The 10,809-nt window shown below is 32.1% G+C and overlaps 1 protein-coding gene across 1 annotated transcript; it reads left to right on the forward strand.

Annotated features, from left to right (window-relative positions):
- Positions 1-1,064: 1,064 nt before the first annotated feature.
- On the forward strand, positions 1,065-9,072 carry LOC109191104 (MDIS1-interacting receptor like kinase 2-like). The gene is made up of 2 exons (XM_019341673.1): positions 1,065-3,801; positions 8,750-9,072. The coding sequence occupies exons 1-2, from the start codon at positions 1,065-1,067 to the stop codon at positions 9,070-9,072; spliced, it is 3,060 nt and encodes a 1,019-aa protein (XP_019197218.1).
- The last annotated feature ends 1,737 nt before the right edge of the window (positions 9,073-10,809 follow it).

Here is a 10,809-nt window from a genome sequence, read left to right on the forward strand (position 1 = left end):
ACAAAAATGACCACTACACAAATAATTCAGTGATTAAATCTGGTCATCCTTATAATTAAGTAACTGATTTTATCATTATGGCACAATAGAGGGAACTAAGAAGACCATTTTTCCTTTAAGTTTATAACAGAAATACAAATTGTATTGATGTAATAAATTGTACTAGTAATTCACCCGCGCAATGCACGGGAAAAAATTATGTTATTATAAATATAAATAAAAAATAGAAAAACTAAAATATTTTAAATTATTTAATATAATAATATTTTTGAGCTTCTATTGGTCAAGTATTTATTATTTTTATAGAATACAAAATTAAAATTAAAATTAAAATTAAAATTATAATTTTGTATGGTTAATATAATCTCTAATTATGTGTGTATTCAAATAAACTTATACAGAGAATTTACATAATTACATTGATTTATTCTTAATTGTATTTCATCTATATTATAATTTTCACAATACAAATAATAACTAAGATAATTACATTTGGAAAGCAAATTTTAAATTTTGTATGTGTAAATTTAAACTCTAATTGAACACATTTTTTATATGATTATATAATATATAGCTATTTTATTTTTCAAAAGTATATTTTTTATATGATTATATAATATACAGCTATTTTATTTTTTAAATGTTGTGCTTTTTTTTTTTAATTTAATAATAAAGGATGTTGTGGCATTAATTGTAACATTAATTATTTTCCAAACCATATAGTTTTATTATATAAAGGATGAATGCATATATAACTTATACCTTATGTTTCTTTTTTATACTTAAAAAAAATTCTATAAGTTTCTAAAACATCAAATGCTCATTCATACGAGTTTTCAATGGCCGTAAACTTCACCCAAAATTCATTATATGTTCTTTGTGGTCCAAAAGTTTGAAAATAACAATATTCAAAATTTACCAAGACTTCCACATGAGGACTATATCTACGAATGAGGTGCATGGCTTTGCAAAATCATACTACTATAAATATGGTTGAAGAAGATGGCTCCTTATAAACATTACCAAAAACAATATTTTGACTTGCATAACAACAACCTGCATTGATGACTCCTTTCTTGTTTTCTATAATCCATTTATGGCTACTAATTGTTTCATCCAACATTGTAGCTTCCATTTCCCATTCTCAAGAAGAAGCTAATGCCCTACTCAAATGGAAGGAGACACTTCAAAACCACCAAAATATTTCCATGCTTGCTTCATGGGATCTTCTTCAACCTTCAAGTCCATGCACTTGGTATGGGGTTTCTTGTGTTGGTGGAAGAGTGATGAGGTTGAATCTCAGTAATGGTAACATTAATGGTACGCTCCATAGTTTCCCATTTGCATCTCTTCCAAATCTTGAGTATATTGATTTCAGTATGAATGCGTTATATGGTACTTTGTCACCACAAATTACTAACCTTTCTGAACTGACATATCTCGACTTATCAATGAATCGGTTTTCAGGGAATATTCCCGAACAAATTTCTTTGTTAACCAATCTTCGAACCCTCCATTTGTTTCAGAATCAGTTGAATGGTTCCATTCCTCGAGAAATAGGAAGGTTGAGAAAGCTAAATGAGCTTGCCTTGTACCATAACTCGCTTAGTGGACCTATTCCTAACTCTTTGGGCAATTTAACCAACCTTACTCATTTGTTTCTATACCAAAATTTACTTTCTGGTCAGATTCCTCAAGAAATTGGTAACCTTATCAAAATTGTTGGTATTTACTTGAACAACAACAATCTTGATGGTACGATTCCATCCACTTTGGGAAACTTGACAAGTCTAGAGAAACTCATGCTTTTCAATAACAAAATTGTTGGTCCCATTCCATATGAAATTGGGCAATTGAAATCACTTCAATATCTTTGCATCCACTCAAACAACCTCATTGGCACAATACCCACATCACTTGGAGGGTTGACCAAGTTGACAAAACTTCACCTTTACTCAAACCAACTTCTTGGCCCAATTCCCAAAGAGTTGGGTAACCTCACCCTTCTCAATGATCTTGAGCTAAGCTGCAATGAAATCAATGGCCCCATTCCAACTTCTTTGGGTAACTTAACTAAGTTGGAAACATTATATCTACGCCAAAACAATATTTCTAGTACCATACCTAAAGAGTTAGGAATGCTAGAATATATACTTGTTCTTGAATTAGACCACAACAACTTGAGTGGCCCAATCCCAGAACATCTTTGTCGTGGTAGAACCCTACAAAACTTCACCGCCGCCAACAACATGCTTTCGGGTCAAATCCCAAAAAGCTTCAAAAACTGTTCGAGTTTGGTTCGAGTCAGGTTGGCTGAAAACCAGTTAACAGGAAATGTTTCTGAACTTTTGGGTGCTAATAATCCTAAATTGTTATTCATGGAGCTAAGTGCAAATAGGCTAAGTGGTGAGCTTTCTAGCAACTGGGGTGAAGCAAAGAAGTTGCAGCAGTTGTTACTGGCAAACAACAATATCACAGGTACCATTCCTCCAGAAATTGGAAATTTGACTCAACTAGGCTTCCTGGATCTTAGTTCAAACCATTTAACTGGGGGGATTCCTAGAGAGCTTGGGAGGTTGAGTTCTTTACTTAAATTTCACTTGCAAAACAACAAGCTCTCAGGGTGTATACCACAAGAGCTCGGTTCATTAACCGGGTTGTTGCAACTCGACCTATCCAGTAATAGGTTGAACTCGTCAATCCCGGGCATGATTGGGAGTTTCATGTCACTTATTTACTTGAACCTGAGTAACAATAATTTGATTCGTGGAATCCCCATCGAGATAAGTAAGTTGTTTCAACTTAACGAGCTCGATTTAAGCCATAATTTTCTTACTGGGGCACTTCCAGCTGAGTTGAGAAAGCTACAAAGCTTGGAGACATTGAATCTCTCACACAATGGTTTGTCTGGATCAATTCCTAGTACTTTTGAAGCAATGTGTGGGTTGATGTATATTGACTTATCTTATAATCACTTGGAGGGTTCTATTCCAAAGAACAAGGCTTTCAAGAATGCTTCTTTGGAAGGAAATAAAGGCTTATGTGGGATTAACATTATAGGGTTACAACCATGCAAGAGTTCTTCAATGTGTAAGAGCTCTAGATTGAAAGGATACCAAATCTTGTTCATGGTTTTATTCCCTTTTATAGGAGCTTTGGTGCTTACAATAGTACTCAAACGCTTCTTAAAGCGTGGCAGAAGAGAGAAACCCCTTGAATTGAATATATTATCAGTGCTAAATTTCGATGAAAGGATCCTTCACAGTGAAATATTGAATGCCACGAGGGGATTCGATGCCAAATTTTGCATCGGAAAGGGAGGATATGGAAGAGTTTACAAGGTAACGCTCCCCGTGGTTGGCACTGTGGCTGTAAAGAGAATGCATCCCTCCATGAGAATGGAAAACCACGACGCCTACTTAAACGAAATCAATATGTTGCAAAGCATCAAGCATAGGAACATTGTGAAGTTTTTCGGGTTTTTCTCAAATGAGGAGCACACACTCTTGATCTATGAGTATCTTGAAAATGGCAGCTTGGGCTCTTGTCTAAGGAATTTTGACAAAGCTAAGGAACTGGATTGGTTCAAGAGGGCAAATATCATCAACGGTGTTGCTCACGCCCTTTCTTATATGCATCATGATTGCTCACCTCCCATTGTTCATCGAGACATATCAAGCAACAATGTCTTGCTTGATGGCGATGATGAGCCTCACATCTCAGATTTTGGCACTGCTAAGCAATTAGGGCGATATTTATCATCAAGTAAAGTGGAAGGCACATACGGATACATTGCACCAGGTTAGTGTGCATATCTAAAACTTTCACAAAACATTACTCCATATAGGATAGTAAAGCTCATGGACCTGCATGCACACATATATTTTCCTTGTCAAATTCTCTTAAAACACCGTCTCATGAATCCTCATTCGTGAAATACATAAGGTTTTTGATAAGTATTTTTTCTCACATAAGTATTGCTATCATCATAAGTATCCCTTTTTTTAACTCTTAATATTACATTTTTATTTAAAAGTATTACATTTTTCAATTTATCATAAGTATTACACTTTCTCTAATAAGTAACAATTAAAAAATTTATCTATAATTAGTATTATGTTTTCTCTCATAACACTACTGAAAATTATGGAATTTCCGACCACCTGAAAGTGATCTTAAATCAAGTTGAAAGCAAAATGTGGTCAGAAATAGCAATAAAGGTTTTTCCGGATACCAAAAGTGGTCGGAACAAGGCTTTCAACTTGATTTAAGATCACTTTCAAGTGGTCGGAAATTCCATAATTTCCATTAGTGTAAGTAACTATTCACCCCTAAATATTACATTTTGATATAAATGCTTTAAATTATTTTGTCATTAAGTTATCTTCTAGAATTTTCTATTGTCAAACTTAAATGTATGCACTCAACACTTAGGATCCGTTTGGAAACCTAGAATATGTTTTTTGAAAAATAATATATAGAAAATGACTCATTTCTGAAAACTATTTTAATTTTCTGGTGTTTGGTTGAAGGTCTAAAAGCTATATTTTTCTGTATGACTGAAAGTTATGAAATTGTATTTTTTGTTTGGTTCATTTTCTTAAAATAACATATTATTTGTTATAATAATAATAATAATAATAATAATAATAATAATAATAATAATAATAATAATAATAATACGTGGTGGTGATGGTGGTGGTGTGGTAGAAGTGGTGTTGGTGGTAGTTGTTGGTGTTGGTGGTGTGGTAGTGGTGGTGGTAGTTGTTGGTGTTGGTGTTGGTGTTAGGGTTGGTGGTGGTAGCGGTGATAGTGATGGTGGCATGGCGATAGTGGTGGTCTGGTAGTGGTCATGATGTTGGTGATGGTGATGGTGGTGGTGGTGTTGGTGATGGTGGCGGTTGTGGTGGTGTTGGTGATGATGGTGATGGTGGTGGTGGTGTTGGTGATGGTGGCGGTTGTGGTAGTGATGGTGGTGGTGTTGGTGATGGTGGCGGTTGTGGTGGTGTTGTACGTGGTGGCGATGGTAGTGGTGGTGGTGGTGGTGATGGTGGCGGTTGTGGTGGTGGTGTTGTGATGGCGATGGTGGTGGTGGTGGTGGTGGTTGTGGTGTTTTTGTTAGTTGTGATGGTGGTGGCGGTGGTGGTGGTAGTGATGGTGGTGTTGGTGTAATGGTGGTAGTGGTGTTGTGGTGTTGTGGTGGCGATAGTGGTGGTGATTGTGGTGCTTTTGTTAGTGGTGATGGTGGTGGCAGTGGTGGTGGTAGTTGTTGGTGTTGGTGGTGGTGGCGGTAGAGATGGTGTGGTCGTGTTGTGGTATGGTGATGATGTTTGTGGTGGTGGTAGTATAATAATAGTAAGCCAGAAATGAACTTATTAAAAAAAGAACCTAGATGGAAAATAAAGAATTCAGAAAATTGTCTTCCAACTTAATTAAAAACTAGGAAGACATTTTCAGCCAAATTGTGCTCTTTTTTTCATTTACCAAAATGGATATTTTATTTTGACTTCATTTTCCTTGAGTAATATAATTAGGAAAATCCAGAAAATGACTTTTGAAAGCCTTTTTTTTTGGATTTCCAAACGAAACATAAACGTATTATATTTTTCCAAGTATTACAGTTTTCTTTATAAATAATAAATAATTTATTCCTGATTAATATTATATTTTGCAACATGAGTATTACATTTCTATCATGACATGGCCCATCCCTAGGCCTGACCTTGAACAAGGGCAGGCAGGGCCACACTTGGAAGGGGCCCACCAACCCACCCTACTACGTTTTATATATACCATAGAGTTTTTGTATAAGTATATAATATATACATTAATACTACTAAAATATTAGTTAGTTTAATTGGTGAGATTCTTTATTTATATGTTAAAGGTGAGGGGTCAAATCCTCATTTGTGATTTTACATTAAGGGTGTGTTTGGTTGAGGGGTTTAGCACTTGGGTATGGGTATGAAAGTGATTGTAAGTGTTTGGTTGGCTGATTTTTAAAACATTACTATGGGTTTGAAATATCCTATCAATCAAAAAACCCATACCCTTATAAAATAAGGGTTTCCCTTATGGGTTTCATTTCCTGAAATTTAGCTGAATTATTAATGCCAGTATGTTGGGAGGGATCACTATTTGATTTCACTGGTCATTGCTCTTCTTCTGTGTACAGAACAATTACTCCAAATTGCAATATACTACTTGTTGTTCATTGTCACACTGGTTCAATATTTTCTCACTTCGGTTTCACCTTCCGGGTAATTTTGATTGGTAATTTGATTTTTAAGTTTGATTAGTGCTTTTAGATTTTTGTTTTTATTTTTTATTTTTTCATATTAGTGTTTTGTGTGTCTTTATATTAGAATTAATTATTTTTTATTTTTTATTTTTTATTTTTTGTTCTTGTATTTTTAAAATCTTTATTCTCATTATAGGATTATACATAACCAAACAACAATATTGATAATCATTCCAATTCCACCATACTACCAAACATGCTAAATATTTTCACTAAAACTCATTATCATTACCTAGTATTTGATACCCATTCTGATTCAGATCCATGTGCGAACCAAACACACCCTAACTTTTGCATAGTATTTAGAAGATGAATTTAGATGTATTATTATGTGGTATTAAAATTGTAATTTATGGAATTATTTCTATTTCTAATTTGTATTTTTTTATTTAATTTGTAACTTTGTGAGTTTTGTTAACCTTTACATAACTGTAGTAAGATTTATAATATAGATTAATTTGTGATGTATATCAAATTTTGAATATTTCTATTTGAGTAATTTACTATTTATATTTAGAATATGTGTTATTTTGTAAACTTTATAATGAGTTATGTATATGTAATATATTTTGTTTAGTACGTTTGAAAAATATTTTAAAAGATAGTGTTTTTTTTTTTATGAATTATCTAGTCAATGTAGTTTAGAAGTTCTATTGTTCGTAATCATATTCAAACTAATCTAGAAAAACTTGAAATTGATCTAACTAAAATAAAAATTATTTATAAATATGATAGCAATATAGAAGATGTGTGATTTATAATGTGTTTTCTATGCGAACTATTTTATCCAATTAATTAAATTTTATATTTTATTATGAATATCTTTTATCACATTTAAATTATTACTGCCAATAATTAAGATTTAATGCTCTACTTGTACATGTAAGTTTTGATTTGTAATTTTTTACTAATAATTATTTTATTATTTATTATAATAATAATGTGATTAATTTTTTATTTCTTTTTGTAAAATATAATTGTTTATTTATGAAGGCATTGATGCGGTTATTGAGTCTTTTGGATTTTTTTTTTTTAATGCTACTGGCTCTATTACATTGTAGTATCTGTTCATATACTTTCTCAACCTGAGGCTCAAACTCACAACCTTCCAAATGAAAGTCTAACCCGGGTACCATTAGACCACATAGTCCTGGTTGATTCTTTTGGATTTAAGAAAGCATCTAGAATTATTTTCATGTGAAGTAAAATTGTTAAAAACTTTTTAATCTTATTTCAAGTTATTTGATATTAGTATTCTTTCCCTTATTTAATTTAAATTTTAGTTATAAAAATGTAAATGAGTTTAATGTAGGGTCCATTTTTGTTGTTATGCCCTAAAGCTATGAAATGATACAATTGTTATACAATAGACCATGGTCCACACATCACACATCACACATCGTTGTGTGGACCATGATTGTTGAATTAAACTGTAGTAGAATTAAAATGATCTTTAGTATTACTATAATGAAACTAGTGTGTGAAAAATAAAATAAAACACAGAGCACATTATATATTGTCAAATGAAATTGTAGTATAATTGAAATGATACTTTAGTATTGCTACAATGAAACTAGTGTGCGTGAAAAATGAAATTAAAATCCAGAGCCGCCATACAATAACATACATTATCAAACTGACATGAAGTGCAATTAAAATAATACTTCAACATTAGTATAATTAAACTAGTTTGTGAAAAATATAATGAAACAAAAAATTAGAGCTCAAGCAATAATGTATATTATCAAATGAAAGTATAGTAGAATTAAAATGATATTTTAGTATTGCTATAACGAAACTAGTGTAGAGGGAAAATGAAACTAAAAAACATAGCAATATTGTCAAATGAAACTGAAGTATAATTAAAATGATACATACTTCATGGTCAACACTGCTACGTAAACCATGGTCCACAATAAAATTTGCCAAAACGATAGGCAAATTATGTTGTGCAACCGTGTGCACCATGCATGGTGCACACGGAATTGGATCTATAATTTCTATACTATAGATCCATAATTTCTATACTATAAATTTATAATTATTGAACTCTATATCACAATTACAAAACTCTATATCACAATTACAAAACTCTATATTCATAATTTTCAATGTTCATATATCCAATTATTGAACTCTATATTCACAAATCACAGAACTATATGTTCATAATTTGATAACTATACAGTTTAGAAATTATGAATCTATAGTATAGAAATTATGAATCTACAGTATAGAAATTATAAATCTACAATATAAAATTATGAATTTATAGTATAGAAATTATGGATATATAGTATAGAAATTATGGATCCAATTCCATGTGCATGGTGCACACGGTTCATAGCATAACGCTCCAAAACGATAGAGTTGGGCCTACCATTCTCACAAACAAGGACCCCTGAGACGTCTCACAAAAAGCTCACTCATTTTCCTTTTGTTTTGCAGAGCTAGCTTGTAACGCAAAAATCACAGAAAAGAACGACGTGTACAGCTTCGGAGTTTTAGCATTAGAAGTGCTGAAAGGGAAGCATCCAACCGACTTCCTTGCATCATCTCTAGCTTCCCAATCGGTGGATGAAGAAGAAGAAGAAGAGCTAAAGGGGTTGTTGGATCAACGACTTCCCTCTCCCATGAATGAAGTTGAAGGCATTGTTAAAACCATTGTTAAGATTGCCAAGGAATGCTTGCATGCTAATCCACTCTCCAGGCCAACCATGAAGAGAGTATCTCAACACCTCTCTAAGCACCCTTCAACTTCTTATAAATAAGTTGTATATATCCTGGTATTCATATCTTCATGACTGAATAAGCTAGGATTTTAATTTGCATCATATATCATAGATTATATTATTCCTTTGTATATACTTGTAATTCACTTGTGTGATGCATGGATTGTAACTTTCTTTGGATGGTGTAAAATAATTTTTAAAAAATAATTGAAATATTATATAATATTATAAAAATTTTTATTTTATTGACTCACAACACAATTGGAATTTTATACTGATGTGATTTAGAATGAAAGTGCATGTCTTTGAAACTGCAGAAAACTTAGAGTATCTCCATCTATGGATTTAGTCATTTAGGGTAGTTTTTTTGAGAAAGTAAGGATGATGTGGATGAAAGGGGGTGAGGAGAGAGAAGCTAGACATAGGATTTCATGCAGGAGGTGTGGTTTTTAGTATGAAAATGTGGGCCTACATTGAGAAGAAGGTTTTCCTTGTTCGTGCGTTCAGCGCAACTTGCACGCCAGGCGCGTAAAATCTTTTGTACTATTTTTTTTATTGGCAGACATTTTTTTTTTCCTTCTATCTTCTCTTTTCTAATTACACCTGTAAAAACACTTCAAAAACCACAACTATTGAGGATGCTCAATTGATCAGGAAAGAACTGAGAACCAATTATAGCCATCCACGTGTCTAGTTCTAACAATTTAAAAAAAAAAAAAAAACTGTTTTTTTTTTTTTTTTTAATGTGGTGGATGATGTTCATTATAATCTCTAATTGTTGATGTTCCTATGAGAACCAACCTCCACATGAGTCAATGAGAATCAATTTGGCATTAAAAATATACATCTATAGATGAGATTAATTAGAAGAATTAAAAACACGCGTGTGTATATGGCGCATTAATTATGTTTCCTACCAACAATTCTGATCAACATATAATTGGACGGAAGTTAAGGTGTTTTTCTAACTTTGTAATCATGATTTTAGGTAAGGATGGGCGTTTCGGTTCAATTTTTTCCGGTTTCGATTTCGGTTTTTCGGTTTTAAAAAAGTTAAACCATTCGGGTTCAGTTCGATTTGAAACGGTTCGGATTTAATTCGGTTCGGTTTAAGATCTCCAAATTTCAACATTTCCTAATTTTTCGAACATACTACCAAACAATACATATTCACATAATCCAAATTCAAACTCTAAACATTATATAAGAAAATAGCAATCCAAAGTTCAAACACAATACTAAGTACTAATTACCAAACATCAGTTAACGTTTTTGCACAACCGACTCTTCAGTTGGTTTAGTTGGAATATTTTTATTGATAAGATAAATAATCATCTATCTGTATAGTTGATATTAAAAGAACTAGTGTCAATTACTATATAGTTAATTTTTGGACACAATCTATCATTGCTAGTGCACTCGAAATATATTCCAGTACTAGAAAATAATTATAGTGCACTGGAAATCAAAATTAGAATAACTGTAAAGCACATTAAATTTATAGAAAAACATGAAACTAAGAAAAATACTGAATATTGTAAATATAACTCAAGTTAGATATAATTGTGAGACAAAGAACAATTGCAACAAACAACAAAAGTGCAATGTAGAAAACAAGCTATAAAGAAATCAAATAAAAAATGTAATGTTCGGTACCAGTAAGAATGAGAACTGAACGACAGAGCAGACATCAAGGAACTTGGATTTACTTTTTTTTATTATTAATTATTATTATTATTATTATTTATTAAAAAAATTATATAGCATTCGGTTCGA

This window comes from Ipomoea nil, unplaced genomic scaffold, assembly GCF_001879475.1.
Source record: "Ipomoea nil cultivar Tokyo-kokei standard unplaced genomic scaffold, Asagao_1.1 scaffold1617, whole genome shotgun sequence".
NCBI lineage: Eukaryota > Viridiplantae > Streptophyta > Magnoliopsida > Solanales > Convolvulaceae > Ipomoea > Ipomoea nil.